At 47.6% G+C, this 22818-nt stretch overlaps 1 protein-coding gene and 1 long non-coding RNA gene across 3 annotated transcripts in view; one reads left to right on the top strand and one right to left on the bottom strand.

The window, feature by feature from the left end:
* The window catches only part of LOC121099739, a 106450-nt gene that overhangs the window by 28041 nt on the left and 55591 nt on the right, over window positions 1–22818 (bottom strand). Inside the window, exons 6-7 of one of the 2 annotated variants that reach the window (XR_572303.2) lie at window positions 17199–17346; window positions 16968–17089 (exon numbers count right to left, since the gene is read on the bottom strand). The exons of the other annotated variant lie outside the window; for it this stretch is intronic. This is a non-coding gene — a long non-coding RNA (uncharacterized LOC121099739). Of the gene's footprint in view, window positions 1–16967; window positions 17090–17198; window positions 17347–22818 lie in introns of those variants that run through there. 2 annotated transcript variants of the gene reach the window in all.
* SCD (stearoyl-CoA desaturase) lies at window positions 543–16614 on the top strand. The gene is made up of 6 exons (XM_008706317.2): window positions 543–1023; window positions 1518–1800; window positions 5657–5787; window positions 7256–7461; window positions 8914–9146; window positions 12496–16614. The coding sequence occupies exons 1-6, from the start codon at window positions 997–999 to the stop codon at window positions 12693–12695; spliced, it is 1080 nt and encodes a 359-aa protein (XP_008704539.1). The 5' UTR covers window positions 543–996; the 3' UTR covers window positions 12696–16614.

Here is a 22818-nt window from a genome sequence, read left to right as displayed (position 1 = left end):
CGCGAGCTGCGAGGGCTCCGGTTAGCGCGGCGGGGCCATTGTTCCGTAGCGGACCCCGGCCCCGCGCCCGCTGGGGAGCCAGGCGGGACCCCGGCGGCCCCCTCGGCTCCGGACCCCGGTTCCGAAGCCACGTCTGCCCTCCCACGCGTCTCTGGGAGCGGGAAGGCGGCAGCTAGCCGCGCGACGTGCTCGGGCCCGGGGCTTCCCCGCTGTTGCCGGGGAGACTTCCCCCGGGCCCATCCGGCCGCCGAGTGGGGGGGGGCAGTCCCGGGCGGGTGACTACCCCCCGCTCCCCACTCCCGGCCCCGGTCCTCTCCCGCGCGCGGAGGGAAAGCTCCCGAGCGCCTCCGAGGCCGCGGGATGCCGGGCACAGGCCCAGCGGCCCGTGGAAGCGAAGCCGAGAAGGAGAAAGAGAGGGGAGGGGGAGCGAGAGGCTCGCGGCTGAGGGAACAGCAGATTGCGCCGAGCCAATGGCAACGGCTGGACGAGGTGGCACCAAATTCCCTTCGGCCAATGACGCGCCAGATTCTACAGAAGCCCATTAGCATTTCCCCAGGGGCAGGGGCAGGGGCTGGGGCTGCGGCTGCGGAGCCGCGGTGTGTCTGCAGCATCCTGTTTGTGCGTCTCCAGCCCGCAGCAAGCCTCAGCTCAGTCTCCTCCCCTCTCCCGCCCAGGCGGGTCTCCCACGGCGAGCCGACTCTGCGCACTTTGCCCCTTGTTGGCAGCGAATAAAAGGGGTCTGAGGAAATACGGGACTCGGTCATCCATTGCCGCCTCTAGCCTTTAAATCCCCAGCCTGGGTAGATCCAGGTACTGCAGATCGGAGCCCGACCCCGATCTAGCGCGCACCGCGCAGAGGAGGTTCCGGGAGCAGCGCCGCGGGTCACCGCGCAAAAGCCGGCTCGGTAACCGAAGTCTACCCTGGGTGCGGGCTGTCCCGAAGTGCTCTCTGCAGTCTCAGCCGCGGGCAAGTGATCCCAGCATCAGAGAGCCCAGATGCCGGCCCACTTGCTGCAAGAGGAGGTGAGCTCCAAGCAATTGCCCCAGACTGCGGGTTCGCAGGCGTTGGGTGGACGAGAGCGTTGAGATCTCCGCGGACTATTAGCCATCTTTTGCGAGTTGTACTGCTTTCGGTCTTTTGGGAATGTGGATTGTAATTTGAGGACTTTATTCCCCAACTTTTGTTTCTTAAGGTTTAAAGAAAAATCCAGTCGTACTTTTACGTCTGTGTGCACGCGGGTTTTCCTTTGTGTGTTCTTAGGGGTGTGAGTGTTTTACTCCTCCTTCCTACTGCACCTTCACCGGGAGGTTCCACCACCCTCCACAACCTATCTGCACAGTTCCTGGGAACTTTCCTCCCTCCCATCAGGGGTAGATGGGCTCTCAGTTACCGCGGGCTTTGGGGGCAGGGTCTGTGTCTGTACTTCACCCTTCCCCCAGCTTGACTGGAGAGTGAGGTGGCCAGGGCTACTGCACGTATCCTCTCCTCTCCTGACTCTGCTTCCTCTCCGCTCCAGATCTCTAGCTCCTACACAACCACCACCACCATCACAGCGCCTCCCTCCAGGATCCTGCAGAATGGAGGAGGCAAGTTGGAGAAGCCTTCTCTATACTTGGAAGAAGACATCCGCCCTGAAATGAAAGATGACATCTATGACCCAAGCTACAAGGATCCAGAGGGCCCAAAGCCCAAGGTTGTATATGTTTGGAGAAACATCATCCTTATGTCTCTGCTACACTTGGGCGCCCTGTATGGGATCACGTTGATTCCCACCTGCAAGATCTACACCTGTCTCTGGGGTAAGAGATTCCCTTGTGCTTCTGAGCCAGTACCCCTGGTTCTCCCTACTCCTTTAATAAGGTAGGATCTTGCATAGAGCAGAGGCAACAGCTCTTCCAGGCCCAGTTTTCCCAGCCACATCTCTTGGTGACCTGACAGTGGTGGGTTGCAAATGGAGTCTAGGGGGATCGGGATGCAGGAGTGACAGTTCTGGGGGTCCTTCAGTGTGGGTGTTGGGCAGGGAGTCCTGAGACCATGTGCCGCAGGCCTTGAAGTGAGTAGACCTGTGCCAGAGAGTCAGCTTTCCCTGTTTCAAGTCGTTTGCTTGGCTGCCTGTCCCAGCCCCGCCAACCACAAAAGAATCAAGGCCATGACCTGGGAGGCATGGGAACATGCAACTGGAGCAGCAGCTTTAGGGGGGATATGCTGAGCACAGTCATAGCAAGAGAGACTGCCCAGGACAAGAGTTAGCAAAAGAGGAAGGAACAGAGAAGAGGTTATCCACAAAATTCTTTTGCCCTGGTCCTTGGCCCAGCCAGGCTCCTTTGTTAAACAAATGGACGAAGAAGGCTCCTGTATAACCCAGGTTACACAGATGTGTTACTCTGTGACTCCATGTAAGTCTCCAGGGAACTATACATGCCACCAAATGAACAAACATGTTCTGGGAATGAAATGAGGTTGAGGAAGCATTTCCTATTCCCATCTAGCCTGCTCCAGCCCCTGTCTCCTAATGTCATGAAGTCCCCCCCACCCCCCCGCCCCTTGCCAGGGACAGCCAGGCCAGGCCAGAGAAGAGAGCCCTGAGCAGCCCCAGCCTCGAGGCTGCTGCAGTGAGGGAGACAGTTTCCAGTTTATCCCTAACCTGCCCTTAGCTCAGCTCTTTCGGGGATGCCTGGGTAAGGGCTGATGGCAGGGCCCTTCCCCCTGGACACACACATGTGCTTTGCAGGCATTTTCACCTCCACTGCCCAAAGCCTGACTTGGGAAGGGGAAAGGGGGAGCAGAGAGCTCCAGTGTCCCAGGGGCTCTGCGTTGGCCCTCTCTGAGGATGCTGAGCCAGGATTCCCCTCCAAATAACCACTTTAGGGTTTCCAGAGCAGTCTTGGGTATGGGGTGCTTGCCGACAGCTACACTCTTGGAGGACAGTTGTGTGGAAGGGCTGGTAGGCCAAGCTGTGGCTGGTTGTCCCAGGACGTCTTTCGTCTAAAGTCGGTAGGGAAATCCTCTCAGTGCCACAGATAGAGAAATGTGGCTGGGTAGATCCCTTCCCTTTAGGATCTCAATTTTTCCAGGTATTTTTTTTAGGATTAGGAAGGTAGTTCTCCTTAGAGTATATGTGTGCGGTTGCTGGGGCTGGCCGGGCTCAGGAAATCAGTTCATCTGCAGACCGGGAAGGGCTCTTGTATTTGGGAGGGGAGGGGGATGCATGTTCTCTGCCCTTCTGAGAAGCCAGCACAACTTCAGCTGTAGCCGGCGAGGTCAAGAGGAGGGACAGGAACCCCCCCCCCCCAGGGAGACCCTGGATTCCTCTCTCCACCCCTTCTCCCCAGTAGAGGAGTCTTCACAAGTAGTTTTTGTCACCTACAAGCCCCTTCCGGCCTCAGGACGCCCTGTAGGCCTTGTGAAGCCCAGAGCTTGGCCACACTGCCTCTGATCGCTCCTCACCCTTGGCTGCTGGGGCAGGGGGCAGGGGGCAGAGGGCGATCCCCAAACCTAGGCTGCACCTGCTAGCTTTTTGGTGCCCAGCCTGTGGCTGTGTACCATGCCTTGGACAGAGAAACATGGCCCAGGGGGACTGGATGGTGACTTTTTTCCTATTCCTGGGCCATGTGGTGGATGACTTAGCTAACAGAATGACCAGCTAGATGAAGGGAAATCGGAACTTGTCTGTGTTAAGGAACAAGAGGGGCGAGGGGAGGGTCAGAGGTCCACCTTCAGAGTTTAGGAGCTTGGCTTCACTTTTCTTGTTTTATCCCTAAGGACAGTGTTAAATTAGCGACTGGTTGTGATTCCAATATTTCTCATGACTCTGAGCAATTTTGAGAGCCTCTCAGAAGAGCCCTTAGGGGGAGGGCTTGAAGAGAGATCTCTGACAACACTGAGGGCCAAGGGGTAAAACTTCTCAAGTCTCTTTCTTAGAGCCAGAACTAGGAGACTTGACTTAGGCCGACAGTTTGGACATTAATAGAGATGTGAATCTCCAGCTGGCGTGAGGTCTTCTATTAGACAGGCTTTAGAGGTTGATAGAAAAAGGCACCAGAGTGCATGGGCTCTTTTCCCAATGCCCCTGGTAACCCTAGGATCTTATGTGCTTTCTGAGTCAACTTGCCAGGTTCCTCTGTGGCATGAAACAACCCTAGGAGCTTCCTTGGTTCTGAGCTGAGTGCTTCTGCTTTCATGCCCAAAGCCATTTTTCTTCCTCCTTCGTGTTTGGGGGGCTGTGGCTCAACTGTCACTTTTCCAGGTGCAGCTGCAGGCAGATACTATATCTGGAAAGAAGTCAGCACATGGCTTAAGGCCAGCAAATCACCTGAGGCCCTAATGCCAGCTCAGAGGGACTACGGGTAGAACTTTCACTGGGACAGACTCTGGCTCCATGGTTCTCCCGATCCTGGAGGAGGAATAAGAGAGCGTGGAGGAAGATAGGGTTAGGGGAGGGGGGGCGTGTTTAGGAAACTGGTATCTATGGCTGGAGAAGAACACAGGACAATTTGTGACAATGTGCAGTGTCTCTGACTGCAACTAAGTTCTGTGGCCACTGAAGATCCATTGTTTCTAGCTGCTTCCCTAGGAATGAAACATTGTCAACAGTCACCGCTCTACCAAGGCCTCAGGCTCTGTCTGCTAGAGACAACAGAGGAGGACGGGTATACCCAGAAACTCACTTCCCAGTTAGAGACTATATATCTGTATCATTGAGAGATTAGATCCTGTAGGCCACCAGGAAAGGTGAGGCAGGACAGTGTTGGGGTGTTTCACGGAACCCTTGGAGGATATCCCGCCACTCTCTAGAATTAGCCTCGCGAGAGGGAGTGTGGGCTGACCGAGGCGTGGGCAAAGGAGACACGCAGGAACCATGTGCGTATCTTGGGGAGGTGGACGGGACAGCAGCAACAAAGAGTGCTTGTTGACAGAAAACTTGATTTCAAACCATGGCTCCATCTTTTGCCAGCCATGTGACCATAGATAAACACTTAACCTCTCAGCGTGTATTCCTTCGACTGCAAAGTGAGGATGTTAAACCCCATTCAAGGTATTCAGTGCATCAGAGAAGATAAACTCCTTGGCAATGCTTAAGATACTGTGCAGATATGACTTAGGTACAGGGCAGATTTTGCCCTGATAGCACTGCACTGCCTGCTAGAATATTTAAATGCTCTCGTACAATTGGTGAATAGCCATAGTTCCGAGCCCTGTGAGTGTCCCCAGGAGCCCATGGTCCCTTGAATTGGTCAGTGCTCAGACCATACTAGCTTTCAAATAGTTTAATACCACCCTTGCTTATGGGTCCTGAACTTCGCAGGAGTAGTCTATGGTCCTTAAAACTTTGGAAAAGGTTAGCTGAAGGTCAAAGGAGATAGGACCGGGGACAATGTCCCTCATGACGGAGAACGACAAGTAGCTGGGTCAGAAGAGCCCTCTTCTCTGCCCAGCCTCTCTCAAGTGCCTGAGACTCAGCTAATTCCAGAGGATAGGAGGCGATGGTATTTTTCAAGGGGTAAAAGTGAAGGGACAGAGGAGACCAAGGCATCCCCGGAGTTCAGGGTGAAACAAATCCTCACCCAAAGCCTGAAGAACACAGACTCAGACGGGAGAACATCATGTGAATGCCTTTCCAGAATAGTGACTACCCACATTGACTTCCCCTGGCAGGATTCCTCTACTACCTGATCAGTGCTGTGGGCATAACAGCAGGAGCTCATCGCCTGTGGAGTCACCGGACTTACAAAGCTCGGCTGCCCCTGAGGCTCTTCCTGATCATTGCCAACACGATGGCATTCCAGGTGAGAAGCTGGCTTTGCTCAGCTCCTTGCCTCTCCACTCTTTTGATGGTCCGGGGGCAGAATGGAGAAGCTCAGTGCCGAGAGAGGAGCCACACCTAGACAGCACTTGACTTTCCTCTCCCCTTAGGTCCCCTCAAGTGCAGCCCCAGTCCCTAAGTCCACACTGGAAAAGGGAAGTAGGAGATACATAGGTAACAGTCTCAGTGTCATGGGATGGCTTTTTTGATCCTGAGGTCCCTCTGTTATCACACCAGTCTTGGCCATTGTGGTCCTTTATTGTAAGGGGTCATGGTGCATAACCCAAGAACTGACCCTGGTTTCCTGGGCAGAGGCTGGACGATAAATTCACTATTTCAGGCGAAAAGCTTAGGATTCCACCACAACAGGATTGAGGTTGATGTTTCATAGACTATTGAACTCTGTGTTCTGAGGTAGAAGAGCAAATAGTTCTATAGCCCTATGTGCCTGACTATCCTAAGCCCTTGACATAAATTACCTCATTAAATCCTCACAACAATCTTAGAAGGTAGGTACTATGACCCCCATTTTACACATGAGGAAATGGCGTCACTCAGAATTTAGGTAGACCGACATTATGGTCTTGTCTTGGGCTGCCAGGCTGGCTAAGTCAAGTATGGAGTTTTGTTGAGGCAGAAAGTTACAGCAGAGATAGAATGCAGGGAATTGGGAGAAGGGAACTCCTGGTTATTAAGGGATAGCAAGGGACCAAAGTTGGTCTGTGGTGTGGGCGTAGCTGGGAGCAAGAGGAAAAAGGAAAGAAATCAAATTGATCCCCTTCTTCGTGGCAGTGTCCCAGGTACTTGGCACAGTCACATAATCCTCTCCGTCACAGCACTTTATGCCTTGAGGGCTCCTGATGTTGCCGTTGTGGGGCAAAGGAAGAGATTTGGCACCTCCTTCAAGGGATTAAAAGAATCCCAAAGGAGCCCAGAGGTCATTTGGAAATGTGGTCAAGATGCCAATTTCTGTGCCTGGCCATGATCGCTATGCAAGGCACCAGAGTGGGGCTCCCTAAGGCTTCGCCCACCAACCAGGACTTGGGACGCAAGGCTGCCCGGCTCGGGTTCTCCGTGCCCAGGGGTCTGGCACCCCATGACGACCTTTTCCAACATTTGTTCTTGCTTGAAGAATGGCACTGTGCTTTTCTGACACTCTGAGCCCTGTATGATCTCCTCCTTCACCTCCTCCTCCATTCTGCCCACTGTATAACCTTCAAGAAGCTCGTCCTACTCATGTGTTCTGGGACTTTAAACTGCTTTTCCATTTAGCTTCGTGGCAAGTTGGAGGAGCAGAGGGGGCAACTGCATGACTCCTTTGGTACCCCGACTCCGGGGTATTTTGTGAGGTTGGGCTGAGAGCCAGGGGCTCTTGGAGTTGCCTATCCATTGGAATTCCCCTAAGAGGGTGTCTCCGGCCGGGCCTACATTCCTCTTCTCTGTCCTTCCAGAACGACGTGTATGAATGGGCCCGAGATCACCGTGCCCACCACAAGTTTTCAGAAACAGATGCTGACCCTCACAACTCCCGGCGTGGCTTTTTCTTCTCTCACGTGGGTTGGCTGCTTGTACGCAAACACCCAGCCGTCAAAGAGAAGGGTGGTTTGCTAGACTTGTCTGATCTAAAAGCTGAGAAGCTGGTGATGTTCCAGAGAAGGTGAGTGAAGCAATAACAGAGCTGGGCAACTAGTGTTTGGGGAACCCCCTTTTTTCTCCTAGAGCTTATAAGCTTAAGCTGAGAAATTTACTGGGTTTGCATGTTCCAAATTAAATTTAAAACCCTAATAGTTAATAGCCCGCAGGTCCGTGGCCGTGGACTATTGTTCTTCCTCTCAGAGCTCTCTTAATTAAACCGATTAGATTCAACAAACACTTACTGGCCTAGGACAGACACAGTTACAAAGACAAATGTGTCACAATCCTTACCTTCAAGGAGTTTGTAGCCTATTGGGAAGCAGAGGGAAAACCAAGGATCTGAATAACTATGATACGTGGTGAGATATTTTCTTTACCAATGAGAGGCACAAAGGAAAGGGAGATAGTGTAGTGGGGGACATCGGGGAAGGGTTTACAAAGAAGGGAGCTTTGGAATCCACTGATGGATAGAGATTTTCACAGGTGTGTGCGGGGAGGGAGAGTACAAACAGAAAGAACATGAAAGCACATTCCGGCAACAAAGGCCTCTTGCTTGAAGCGTAGGGTGTGGTGGAAGTAAGGCCAGAAAGAGGCCGATGCTATTCTTGTAGAGCCTACAAAACTGATTGAGGATTTAATTCAATAGGCAGTGCCAAAGCATTACAAGTTTTTTGAGCAGGAATGTGGCATAACTGGAGGTGTGCTTTAGAAAGGTCACTCTGAGGATGGTTGAAAAAAACCATTGAGTCAAGGAGGTGAGAAGCAGGGACACAAATTAGGAGCTAACGGGGATCGGTGCTAGGGAAGCAGCAGCAGGAACCGAAAATGTGATGCAGGGAATACTGATAGAAGAGTATAAGACTTAGCTGCTGAAGAGAAGCAGGAGATCCATTCCCTCGGAATGTCAGTGGTACGGTCTGCATTTGAGACAGTGAAGAACGGCCTGGGGCCTCCAGAGGGCCTGTGCACATCAAGGACACTCTGCCTCTCTGAGGAATAAGAGGAACGATTTAGGGGTGGCTAGCAGGACCTGGGGGCAAGGCTCGAACCCTAGACTCTGCTAAAACATGGACAGGATAGAGAAGGGAGCCTAAAGGCAGAAGGGAAAAACAGCCTGGGAAGGAGAACTCAGTTTATGAGTTGGTAATCTGGACCTCACCTATTTTACCAAGATGGTATTATGCTATAGTCAGAAAGAACAATGGATCCAGAGGCTTGAGACAAACCTAATCGTCGCTCCACCGCTTCCTACCTGTATGATCCTAGAAAAGTCAATTAACCCCTATTTACCTCATTTTCTAAAAACTGAGACATTCTCAGAAGATTTCCCCACCTCATTGCCTCTTGCTCTGCCTTGGGCTCCATGGTACTCAAGTAGAAGGAAAGAGACAGCCCCACCAGTGGCAGAGGAAAATCGGGCGGGTCCACGAGCCCTCCTTTCTTCTTTGACTCGGCGTCTGGTCTCTCAACGTAGGTACTACAAACCCGGCATCCTGCTGATGTGCTTCATCCTGCCCACCCTGGTGCCCTGGTATTTCTGGGGTGAGACTTTTCAACACAGCTTGTACGTCGCCACTTTCTTGCGTTACGCCCTTGTGCTCAATGCCACGTGGCTGGTGAACAGTGCTGCCCACCTCTACGGATATCGCCCTTATGACAAGAACATTAACCCCCGAGAGAATATCCTGGTTTCCCTGGGCGCTGCAGGTAAGTCGACAGTCCCCAGTAGGACCCTTTCTAGTGGTCTGCAGGGTCGGTATTAGGCCAGGAGCCAGAAAAACCGGATGAACCTGTCTTAGGACTTCTTTCTGTCAGGTTTTCACTACAAAACTAAGGGATGCTAGATAAGAAAACCGCGGAGTTGGGCAACAGGAAAGAGTAAAAAGCAACAGTGCGCTTGATGTCGGGTTCCAGAACCTTCGCAAATGCTATGTATGATAAACCCCTTTGGGTGTTCCTTTTTCCGGTCACCTCTTGGGCCAGACTGCAAGTCTTGCTCGGGGCAGGGAGTGCATACATGGGACCACAGGATCATCTGGGTGGGCAGCGAGCCTAGGGTTTTATATTTAAATGTGCTGTATAGGCGCACCTGGGTGGTGCAGTTGGTTAGGGGTCCAACTCTTGGTTTCGGCTGGGGTCATGACCTTGGGGTTGTAAGACCCAGCCCCATGTCGGGCTCTGAGCTCCTGAGGAGTCTGCTTGGGATTCTCTCTCCCTCTCCCTCTGTCCTTCCCCACTGTGCTCGTGCTCTCTCTCTGTCTCAAAAAAAAGAAATCTTAGGGACACCAGGTGGCTCAGTCGTTAAGCAGCTGCCTTTGGCTCAGGGCGTGATCCCAGGGTCCTGGGATCAAGCCCCGCATCAAGCTCCCTGCTCTGCTCGGAGCCTGCTGCTTCCTCTGCCACTCCCCCTGCTTGTGTTCCCTCTCTCCTTGGCTGTCTCTCTGTCAAATAAATAAACAAAATCTTAAAAAAAAAAAAAAAGAAAGAATCTTAAATCTTAAAAAAAGAAAAAAAAGAAATAAAGAAACATGCTATATAAGATGTAGAATATGGGTGCCTGCGTGGCTCAGTCACCGGGATCAAGCCCCTTTCTCAGCAGGGAGTCTGGTTCTCACTCTGCCTGCCGCTCCCCCTGTTTGTGCTATCTCTCTCTGACAAATAAATAAATGAAATCTTAAGAAAAAAAAATAAAACTTCCTTCTTTAAAAAAAAATAAAGTAAAATGTAGAATAAATCCTTATAATTTAATTCAGTCAACTTCTGTTTTCTCTTCTTGCTACATTCAGGTAGGCCATATTTGAAGTGTATGCCATGCCCTATTGCTTGGTGGTGCCAATAGAAGGACATCAAAGCACTTGTTTGTGGTCCTTAAGACCACCTATCAGTCTTATCTCTTGTCCTTTCATTTTCTCTCTCCCGCTTCTGTTCGGTGCTAGGAGCAGCCTTTCCCCACAGCATGGCTTACGGAACCACCAGTAAAGCGGTTAGGTTGCTCACAAGTACCTGCTCACTGATCTAATGCTGACTACTCATGAATTTATTTCTATCATTCCAGTCCCACTAGCCAGAGCCTAAGACAACAGTCTTCTACCATCTGTCTCCATTCTTTTTCTGTCACTGTTTTCAACTAAATATAGACCTTGACCAAGGCCTGGAATTTATTTTCCTTAAGCAGACCCTGGGGCCTCTTTCTCACCAGTGATCAAAGCCATTGGTCATCCAGTGTATCTAGGCAACCTCACTGGTGCACACATGTCTGCACACCACGGCCTAACCTTTGCTTTCTTTCTTTAAAATCTTCCTTTAGATTCTCAACCCCAGTCATCTCTACTATTTGGACTAAGGCATTCTTTCCTCTCTCTTTTGCACTTTCTTGCATCTCACCTTCTACCATTGTGCCTGTTCTTACTTTGAACCGTGTTTGAAATCAGTCACCTCTGCTATGTAAGTCAGATTTTCATAGAAATAGAAGTTTCTGGAATGAGATTCCTGGGTTGCCACAGGGTCTATAGTGAGCTTCCCCAATTCCAGCCTCTCTATGAGCATCAGTTCAGAATGGCAGCCAACGTCTACCTCGTCTCAGTTACCATTCATCTCTGCTACCTGTTGCTCTCCTCCCTTATCACCTCCACCTTTGTTCTCCTGTAGCTTGTTTCTCTGCCATTCTAATCTGTTTCTTGAGTTACCTGCCCCGCTGTCACATGCTTATTTTCTCTCTGCCAGAGCTGACCTCCTCCCTTGAGCCTTTCTTGGGCTCTATCTTGCTGCCCCAGTTGCAAAGTCTTGTCCTTCTTCCATCCATGGACCTTCTTCTTTTTCTCTCTCGGCTCTGTGCATCTGATTCTGTTTTAAATCTGATAAGTAGAGGCCTGGTTCGTGCTTCTGTGGAGCCTTGGTACAAAGCCACTTATGGAAATTAGTAATCCTGTCAGTACCTTTGGCCTTGTGGGTATCCCAGCCTCCTACTCAGTTCACACTGAATAATCAGATGTCACAGGGAGAGGACATACCTTGACTTGCCCTGGATGGTGTCATTTACTCTGTAGGACTTCCTTCATTTGCTTGTTATTAATATCATTACTACTCTCCGGGGTTCTTTTATCTTCAAAGGGCTCACCGTGCTCTTTTATTAGCTATTCTTGATCCAGCTTTCCCCCAGCTTTAGAAGGGTCAGTATTGTTCATTATTGAATACGAACCAGAAAGAAGAGTCCCGCCAAGGGTTGGAGGACTTGCTGTCTGTGGAGTTTCCAAAGCTTTACCTCTTACTGAAATTCTCCTGACACCAGAATGTCTTTGTTTTCCCTCAATCCAGCAAAGTGAACTGCTCCTCTCAGAACCTCAGAGGTTAGAGGGGAATATCTAAGCATTTTTATTCTTACTCCCTCAGAGAAATTCTGTATTATTAGCATCCCCCCCCCCCCCCACACACACACACACCAGGGTCGAAGCGCAAAGAACCAGAAGCTGGAGTAGTCCATTCCGAACCAGTAGTGGCTGGGGAACGCGGGACCCTGCGCTGGGCCCTTTTTCTCCTGACTTTGGGCTGTTACTGCCCAGTTCTATCAGTACCATCCCCCTTTAGAGGCGGTATGAGTGCAGTGATGAAGGTGTGGTCCCCCGCTCATCGTTTTAAGAAGTGTGGCCAAAGTCCTTCATTCGGGACTCCCTCCTCTCCCTACCCTGACGCGTGCACATACACCCAAGAGCCTGTAGGGTCTCACATCAATACTTAGTGAACTTTCCTACCTGAAATCCATCCCCAGCCCATAGCCATTTCTCTCTAGTCGGCTTATCCTCTGGGAGGAATCGCTGCTCCTCCTCTGACACAGGCTCCTAGAAAGGCTTGGTGGCCAGGTCTCCCCAGTTATTTCTTAAGATGCCTCCAAGGTGATCCCTCTGGTTCAGAGTCGAAGAGACTGGACTCGCTCATCTGTTCAACAGCAGCAAGTTTCTGCTAGGTTTGAGGTCTCCTGCTAGGTACCCATCGTGCCGAGACCAAGAAGACTGCAGTGCACCGCGCCGCTCCGTAACTCTTGTCCTTGCTTTTGTTCCAGGGGAGGGCTTCCACAACTACCACCACACCTTCCCCTATGACTACTCTGCCAGCGAGTACCGCTGGCACATCAACTTCACCACCTTCTTTATCGATTGCATGGCTGCCCTCGGTCTGGCTTACGACCGGAAGAAAGTATCCAAGGCTGCCGTCTTGGCCAGGATTAAAAGAACTGGAGACGGAAGCTACAAGAGTGGCTGAGTTTTGGGTCCCTTGGTTCCTTTTCCCGAAGCCGGCCGGGCAGAGGTTTCATGTTCTGTTTGTTAACTACTGAATAATGCTACCAGGATGCTAAAGATGATGACGCTAACCCATTCAGTACAGTATTCTTTTAAAATTGAAAGCCAACAACTCTGCCTTCATGATGCTAAGCTGAGATTCTTATTTCTTCTCTTATCTTCTCTCTCTTCTAGTCCATTGTCCTTTTCTTTGCTTTGTTCTTATCACCTTCCTTTCTCTCCTCGCTCATTGCCTCCCAGGCAAGTAGCTGGTCATTCATTGGTGGGTGTCCAGCTTCCAAAGCCTAGACAACCTTTCTATAGTCCAAAATTAGTGGTCTTTGCCCCACATAAGTCTTTCCTTGAGCTGTCCTGAGCTTTAGGGTGGGTGGCTTACGCTAGAGGTATGAGAACATACCTTCTCAGAAGGCCCCTGTTAATTATCGTCAGCTCAGGCTTTTGCAAGTTGGAATGGAAAAGAACTTTATTTGGCAGAAAGCTACTAAAGCAGGTAAACTGTCAGGGGAGAGAGTTAGCGTGCATGTTATGATCGAGAAGTAAAGATGGGGTGAGGTGGGAAACAAGGCAAGAAGCTCCTGCTGTAATCGGACACATGGTTGCTTGCCTAGTGAGGACTTGGAGCCCCACCAGACAGCATGCCTCCTTTCTCTCCTGACTCGGACTAGGGAATGGCCATAGAGCCTAGCAATATTAGAACACAAAAGCAAATCTCAATGTCCCAATGCAGGTTAGGTTGGGGATAAAGAAGCAGCATTTAGTTTGTAGTAAAAGTGATCTCTGCTGGGGAAGGATTTTTTTTTCTTTATAACAGGAAGATTTCTTATTCCATATGACAAGAAATCTTGAGGTTGGTTGTTTCCAGAATTGGTGAATCTAGCAGATAATGGAGTCATCAAAATTCTTTCATCTTTCTGCTCTGCCATCTTCGGGCCATTAGTCAGTTCTCATCGTGGTAGTAAGGTGGCTGAAGCATTTCCAGACATCCAAAAAAGGAACATGTTTGTGGCATAGTGGTGAGCATAGCTGTCTTCCAAAAAAGGTAGGATTTTAAGAGGTGGAGTCGGGTCCAACATCAAAATACATATACATACACACTCTGCTTGGAACATTAAAGTAATTCACTTAGGGTATTTCCCTCTGAAAGAGGGATGCTTGAAGAAGAGGAGAAATTAGGTAGGTTGTCTGCTCTCCTCTCACTGCTGGACAGGAGATGGAGAGGTTCAGGGCCGGATCTGTTGGCAGTTCCTAAGAGATAACTTTACAAAAGAAGGGCTCTGAGAACACATTGCCAGGGGATTCAGAAGGTTACTACTGAGTAAGTCATTGGGTGTCCTGATTTGGAAGCCGGTTATACAAACAAGTTAAATGTTAGGTTCATCCATTAATTCCAGTTTCTCCTTGGAATGAGTACAAACTACAAAACTTCTCCCCGCAGTGTCGAACCATCTCTCTCATTCCTTCTCAGTTAACTTTTCACGTAAAGTATAGAACTGCCTGGGGGGGAGGGGGCGAGGTAGGAATCTCTTTAACTACCATGGGTTTTGATTCCTGGCTCTACCCTATCTGTCCATTTTCTCCTACCGGTTCTGTCTCCTCCCTGATGTTTTCTTCTCTCTCTGGACGGGAAACCTCCTTTGTATGTGTTCAGAGGTAGTGATGTTACTGCTCGCCAGGCAGCTCCCTCTCCTGCAGACAGAATGCTCAGGGTCACTGAACCACTGTTTCTCTTTATAAAGTTGAGTTAGCTGCCACTTTCACTTGGCCTCCAGAGTCTCTCCACCTACACCCCTGTGCTCTCCTGCCACGCTGATGACTCAAGAGGAGGCTGGCAAACCTTACTAGAAATATCCCTGGCTCAGGCACGCTCCCTCATGAGGCACAGCCAGGCTAAAGGCTTGTATTGTGCCAGGGAGCCAGCCATGGAGCAAAAAAAGGGCTTGTTTTTAGCCTCCTCTGTCTGGATCAGAACACAAGAGCAGGCTAGATGCCCCCGGCTCGCTCAGTAAGCCTGCCCAGCCCGAGTCCGTGCTCCCAGCGGACAGTGCAATGCTTGTAGAAGGAGGAGGGAGCGTAGTCCTCAGTGGGAAGCACAAGAAGCAAAGGAAAGTTCCAAAGTGCCTCACGCAAAAGGAGGCCCTGTTCCCTGGAGCCAGGGTGTATTGCAAAGCCGAGACTTGGGATCTGAGATGCCATGAACTTTGCTGAACAGCATCTCTGTTCGGCAAACTAACCAGCATTCCCCACCACACAGCCTAGGGCAAACGGTAGTGTAGAAGAGATCTTAAGAAAGAGTCAGTGTTTTGAGAACCTTGGACTACCCCTGTCCCTGTACCTCAGTCATCAATGCAAAAGCCTGGCTTTACTCTATGAAAGATTGGAAGTGTACAATATCAAATGTTCTGTGTGCTGTTGAGCCCCAAGGGTGGAAGGGAAGAAGGCCTTTCTTCCTGTATTAATTGAATAGACAGAGGCTACAGGGGTTCCCTGGACTAAAGGCATCCTCATCTTTTGAGCTGTTCCTCGCAGTAGAAAAGACTCTAATGGAAGATCACTGTAGTTCAGATCTGCTGACTTGTGGACTTATCCCTTGGAAATGCCTATTGGGTAATTTTAATTCCACAGGTTATCAGATGCCTGCTTTATAATTTTGGACCAAAAACCAGTTTATCTTTCAATTCTAATCATGTCCCAGGGATCTGATCCATACCATGACCCTACACAAGGCTGGACAGGGTCCTTAGGCTGAGGCCCCTCCGTATATAAGAACGTGGATGTGGAGGGGTGTCTGCTGAGTGAGGAACACTTTCTTCAAGATTCTAAAGCTGAGTTCAATTGACACATTAATGATCCAGAAACTCAAGTCTGAATTTCTAACAGTCCTCGCTTTGTGGGTGTGCTGACAACTTCTTTGGGTGCCTTACATCTTTTCTAACCAGTGTTGCATATGAGCCTGCTCTCTCACTCCCTCCTCGCTCCCTCCGTGGAGTTCCTTTGCACCTGAAACCCTACAGAAGTGGCTGGTAGAAAAGGGGGCCTGGCTGGAGAATTATCAGTATAGCTATTCGCAGGATTCCCTTCTGGGCTTCATTTTGGAAACTTTTCTTAGGGCTGTTTTTATTAAGTGCCCACATTTGATGGAGGGTGGAAGTAATTTGAATGTATTTGATTTATAATATTTTTTAGATTAAAAGATGGTTGTAGCATTTAAAATGGAAACTTTTTCTCCTTGGTTTGCTAGTATCCTGAGTGTATTCTCTGTAAGTATAGCTCAAATGGGTCAGCGTGAAAGGTTAAAGAAAGCAAGATGTCCATGTTACGTGGGTGGTTAAGGCCAGGGCCTCTCCTACCACTGTGCCACTGACTTGCTATGTGACCCTGGGCAAGTCACTTAACTATAATGTGCCTCAGTTTTCCTTCTGTTAAAATGGGATAATAATACTGACCTACCTCACAGGGCAGTTTTGAGGCGTGACTGATGCTTTTTATAAAGCATCTTGGGATCCTTCAGCAGAGGAATTCTTTTAAGTCCTGAGTATTTTTATAGTAGCAGTATCCACCGTGAACTTGTGTCCACCATGAACCATGCGTCCCGGATGCTATCATTAATCGATATGATTCTCTCTGAGAGATTGAATAAATCCATTGGATAAGTGGTGGATAACTAGCCAGACAAAATTTGAGAATGCATAAACTCATTGCGATGGAAACAATACACAGGATACCTTTTCCTTGATTGGGTGGGATTTTTTCCCCTTTTATGTGGGATAGTAGTTATTTGTGACCTAAGAATAATTTTGGAATAATTTCTATTAATATCAACTCTGAAGCTTAGTTGTACTGATCTGAAATTGTGTTTGTTCATAATAAAAGTGAAGTGAATCTGATTGCACTGTGTCTGGGTGATTTTTGGCTGCGATTCAAAGTTTCCTGGAACTTATCTCTATGGTCTACCATACTGTCTATGCCCTGTTACTGTACCTTTAAGAGTAAAAAAGAAGTAGATGCTACACTGGTTGACTCATACCCCAGTAACCCGCCCTGCCCTGCCTAAGGGTAACTTTAGGTTAAACGCAGCCTTGGCAGCAGGAAACCAGGAGTCTGCTGCCATGAAGTCAAACACATTTACACCAGTTGGTGCTTTGGCCCTGGGGAAATGCCAGGTGTCTGGTGTGTCACATGGTCACATGGACCCAAGACAGACGCAGAGAGGAAGAGAACAGCAGGAGAGGCACTCTCTGGGCAAACAGATCTTTATCTTGCAATCCAGGCTGGGCAGTCTAGGTCATTCATCCAAAGAAATGTGAAGAAATGTGGTCCCTCCTGGGAATTAAGTGGCTTCCTGAAAATGCTGATTAACTGCAGCAGGAAGAAAGGAAAAACAATCCAAGGGAAGATTTGTAAACTCCCAGAATAAAGAGGGCTCCATGATCTTAAGGTGGAAAAGCCTTTAGCCTTTACCACTTACCTGAGAATCCTCATGTAGAAAAGGCAACGTGGACTTTTTACAGTTCGAAGAAGCTCCATCTTCCAGTAGGAGCCACCTTGACAATGCCTAGGCTTCTAAGAGTTCCCCAGAACCAGCTCCCTTTGTTTATAATGTAGGTTGCCCTCACCTTGGACGAGAAGCAAGATTCAGAGTAATTCTGAGCATGCAAAGTCAAGTCTATATTCATTGAGGCCTTGTCAGACCTTAGTAACTTGAGTGGATAGTGGCATTCTCTTCACCGGTATCTGCCTTTCTCCCCCTTTCTCTCTATTTTGTTTAAAATGTTCAGGCTGGACTATTTTTTCCCTTGCTCCATAACTGCACTTTTCCTTCTAAGTATCAGCCTTGTTTCCCATTAACTGGCATCTAATTGAAACAATTTATTCTCACTAAATTCTGCTACTTTCTTTTCCTTTCCTCCTCTCTGCTGCCTGGCTGTCCTGATTAAACCTGCTTTTCTGCTTCCTCCAGGCAGTCTGTATTTTGTATATTTGCTATTTCACCCCGTGGCAGTTTCCTGATTCCTATCTGCAAAAGTTCCAAGAAGGAGAAAGGGGGGAGCTCTTAGAGCTTGATCAGTATGTTCGGTTGAATTCAAGATTGAGAGAGAAAAGGAACGTGCAATGAACTTCCCTGTAAGGGTGAGCTGTATAATAAGAGCTCCCGGGGCTGGGGTGGGGGGGCGGTGGGGGTGGTGGCAGGTAACGGACTCTTTTTCTTGACGTGTTTTTTATGGTGAGGTAGAAAGAGGTAAAGTCTCTATTTAATAACCAAGGTTTAACCATGGGACAAAAGATAAAATAATTTAAGATACTAATGGAGAAGAGCACAGAGATATGATTCCTGATGCCCAATGGCCACCAGTTTTCTCCCTCTTCCCTTAAGGAAGAACCAAGATCATCCCTAAAAGTATCTGCCAGGGCAGAAAAAGAAAGAAAAGGCATCCAGATTGGAAAGTAAGAAGTAAATCCATATCTGTATGCAAATGACATGATTTTATGTGTAAGAAAATCCTAAAGAATCCACACAGAAAAAACTATTAGAGCTAATAAATTCAGCAAGGTTGCAGAATACAAGATCAATACACAAAAATCAATTGTGTTTCTATAAACTAGCAATGAATAATACACAAATGAAATTAAGAATTCCACTCACAACAGCATCAAAAAGAATAAGATAAGTAGAAATAAATCTAGCAAAAGAAGCCCATAAAAATGGTACATTGTTAACTTCAAAATATTGAAAGAAATTAAAGAAGGGGTGTCTGGCTGGCTAGTCAGTAAACCATGTGACTCTTGATCTCGGGTTTGTGAGTTCAAGCCCCATGTTGGGTTTAGAGATCACTTAAAATCTTAGAGGTGCCTGGGGGGCTCATTCCTTTAACGTCTGCCTTCGGCTCAGGTCATGATCCCAGGTTCCTGGGATCTAGCCCCTGCGTGGGGGTCCTGGGATTGAGCCCTGCATGGGGCTCCTTGCTCAGCAGGGAGCCTGCTTCTCCCTCTCCCTGCCCCCCCTTGTGCTTTCTCTATCTCTATCTCTCTCTCTCAAATAATAAAATCTTCAATAATAATAAATAAATAAAATCTTAAAAAAGAAAGAAATTAAAGAAGACCTAAATAAATGGAAAGAAATCTCATGTTCATGAATTGGAAGATGGACATTGGTAATACTCCCCAAATTTATCTACAGATTCAATGCAATTCTTATCAAAATTCCAATTGCCTTTTTTAACAGACATTGGCAAGCTGATCCTAAAATTCATACGGAAATTCAAATGACCCAGAATAGTCAAAACAAACTTGAAAAAGAAGCACACATTGGAGGGCTCATTTCCTGACTTCAAAATTACTTCAAAGGCCCAGTTATCAAGACAGTGTGGTACCAGCATAAGGACAGATATATACATTAATAGAGTAGAATTGAAAATATAGAAATAAACCCATATATTTGTAGTCAATTGACTTTGGACAAAGATGCTTAGACAATTCAGTGAAGGAAGAATAGTTTTTTCAACAAATGGTGTCGGGACACCTGGATATCCACATGCAAAAGAATGTGGTTGGCCTACTACCTCACATCACATATAAATATTAACTCAAAATGGGTCAGCTAAAACTATAAGACTCTTAAGAGAAAACAAAGGTGTGAATCTCTATAACCTTGGGTTAGGCAATAGTTTCTTAGACACAATACCAAAAGCCTAAGCAACAAAAGAAAAAAAAATAAGTTGGACTTTATCAAAATTTAAAAATTTGTGCTTCAAAAGATACTATCAAGAAAGTAAAGTGACGGGGCACCTGGGTGGCTAAGTCAGTTAGGCATCTGCCTTTGACCCAGGTCATGATCCCAGGGTCGTGGGATAAGTGAGGAGCCTGCTTCTCCCTCTCCCTCTGCAGCTCCCCCTGCTTGTGCTCTCTCTCTCTCTTGCTCTGTCAAATAAATTTAAAAAAAAAGAAAGAAAGAAAGAAAGAAAGAAAGAGAAAGAAAGAAAAGAAAAAGTAGGGGCGCCTGGGTGGCACAGCGGTTGGGCGTCTGCCTTCGGCTCAGGGAGTGATCCCGGCATTATGGGATCGAGCCCCACATCAGGCTCCTCCGCTATGAGCCTGCTTCTTCCTCTCCCACTCCCCCCGCTTGTGTTCCCTCTCTCGCTGGCTGTCTCTATCTCTGTCGAATAAATAAATAAAATCTTTAAAAAAAAAAAAAAGAAAAAGTAAAAAGACAACCCACAGAATGAGAAGAAATATTTGTAAATCTATATCTGATAAGAGACTGGCACCCAGAATATAAAAGGAACTCTTACAGGGGCACCTGGCTAGCTCTGTCAGTAGAACATGTGACTTGATTTCCAGGTTGTGAGTTCAAGCCCCAAGTTGGGTGTAGAACTGACTTTAAAAAAAAAAAAAGGAACAACTTAACGATAAAAAAGACAACACACTTTTAAAATAAGCAAAGTGTTTGAACAGATATTTCTCCAGATCAGATACACAAATGACCAATAAGCACATGAAAAGATGCTCAGTATTAGCTCTCAAGGAAATGCCAATCAGAACCACAATGAGAAACCATTCCCATTCACTAGGATGGCTCTAATGAAAAGACAGTAAGTGTTGATGAGGATGTAGAGAAAGTGGAACCCTCATTTATTGCTGGGGAGGAATCTAAAATTATGTGGCTACTTTGGAAAACAGTTTGGCAGTTCCTCAAAAGGTTAAATAAAACATAGTTACCATATGATCCAGCAATTTTATGCTTAGGTATATACCCAAGGGAACTGAAAACATGCCCACACAAAAACTTGTACATGAAAGTGCATGGCAGCATTATATACTATACAATAGCTAGAAACACCCCAATGCTCATCAAGAGATGAATGAGCACAATGTGGTATAGCCATATTATGGGATAGTATTGAGGCACAAAAAAAAAAAAAAAAGAGAATTACTGATGCCTCTACAACATGGGTAAACTTTGAAAACATTATTCTAAGGGAAAGAAGCCAGACACAAAAGACCATGTACTATATGGTTCCGTTTATGTGAAATGCAGCACAGGCAAATGCAGATACAAAAACAGATTGGTGGTTGCCAGGGGTTAGGGGTAGAAATGAGGCATGGGTTTTGGTGGGCGGGGTGGGGGGTTGGGAGGGCATGATGAAATGATCTAAAGTTAGATTGTGATGGTGGCTGCACAACTCTGTGACTATTGCTAAAAACCACTGAATCATACACTTAAAGGGCAATTTTTGGTCTATAAATTATATCTCAATAAAAGAAGCATGTGAAAAAATTACCAGTTTTAATGTTTTTACCATTAATTGTAAATAGCTGAGATTCAAACTCCTGTATAATCAAAAGTAGCAGTCAGTATTTTCTTAATTGTACAGTGATGTGGTCTCTGTTCTCAAACTGCAAGGAGACAGAGACACCAGTCACATGAGAAAAGGCATATGCTACAAACTAAAAAGTCTAGGATGATATTCTTGATAAACCAAAGTCCCTGGAAAAATCCATATACCATGTACCATATTCTACATTAGTTAAAGGGGTCGAGGCCAGTGCATAAATACAAATCTAACAACATTTTGATGCAGGAAATCCAAATTCTGAGTCCACAAGATCTAGGCACGCAACGATACAACAACATTTACCATATTGCCAGGCATCGCGCTGAGTGCTTGATAATGCATTACCTCCCTGTATCGGAAGTAGGCACTATTATTACCCAAGTTTTACTGATGAGGTCATTGAATTCACTTGGGGAGAAGTTAAGCTGTGAGAGTGATTGGTGGTGCTGTGATCCAGCTCCAGAATCATGGTCATTAATTACTCTCTGTTGGGTGTGGAGTCTATGACAAACCAAAGCACAAGAGCGTTAAGTCTCATATATGCAAGTATACGCCCTGTGATATTCAGTTAGACTCAGAGACAAGCCTGGTTGTAATGGCAGGGAGCTCAGTTTATGCAAAGTCAAACTGCAGATGTGTCTTCTGTTCCGGAAGAACCCCACTCATTTCACCTCATGACCCATTTCAACCACACCTGAGTTAAGCTTGCCTCTCAAATGGTAGAAATATTTGCGACATTTCCTCTTTACTTTTCCAAACCATACTCTACCCTCCTATCGGGTTTTGAGATCCTTAAGGGCATCTTCTTTTAGGATATCTCCTGCTCCTAAACAATCAGCGGTTGATAAAATTACTGAAAGACCACATGTCTTGTGTTAAATTCTGCCTCTGCCACAAACTGTTGACATGTCACAGGGAGTGGGAGCCATATTCTGTGACCTGTAGTTAACTTTGTGTGCTGCGGGCGGGCAGGCAAAGTGCTGATTCTTGTATACCAACTTTGGGGCAAATACCACAGGCCTTAATTGCAGGCTCCAGGGAGCTGAGATTCTATACTGGGGTTGCTGGAGGCAGAGCCCCCCCCTCCCCGGACCAGTCCTGGCCCTCCCCTGCCTGCGCCACCCAGGCCACAGAGAGCTTACAAAGGCCAAGTGTCTGCTGTGCTGACTCATAGCGGTTCTCCATCCAGGCTAGGACAGTCTCAGGGGGGCCAGGGGCTCTCTCCCTCCTGGCCATTTCCCACAGGAGCCGTGAGTAGCCAGGACCATGTCAAGCTTTAAAAAACTGTGTGACCAACCAGAGGAAATGAGCACCACGAGAAGAAAATGAAAGTGAAAGGTGGGGGAGGGTGCCAAATTGCTAGAACAGTCCCAGTCCTTTCTTAGGGAATTCTGGAGAGCAGTAAGGATTCACCCTGTAGTCTTTTTGTTAGTTGGTTTTATATGCATATATTTTTTAATTGAAATAAAATTCCCACGCCATTAAATTAACCATTTTAAAGGAAAAAATTCAGTGGCATTTAGCCCATTCACCATGTTGTGCAACCACCACCTCTAACTAGTTCCAAAACATTTTCATCACCGCAAAAGAAGACTTTGTACTTGTTAACCGGTCACTCTCCATCCTCTCCCATCCCCCCCGCGCCAATCCTGGCAGCCACCAATCTGCTTTCTATGGCTATTACTTTACCTATTCAGGATATTTCATATAAACGGGATCCTGCCGAATGGGACCTTCTGTGTCTGGCTTCCTTCT

The sequence above is a fragment of the Ursus maritimus genome, unplaced genomic scaffold (genome assembly GCF_017311325.1).
Source record: "Ursus maritimus isolate PB19 unplaced genomic scaffold, ASM1731132v1 scaffold_7, whole genome shotgun sequence".
In the NCBI taxonomy this organism is placed as follows: Eukaryota; Metazoa; Chordata; class Mammalia; order Carnivora; family Ursidae; genus Ursus; species Ursus maritimus.
Note: the sequence above shows the minus strand (reverse complement) of the source record. Positions and strands in the feature narration are given on the sequence as shown.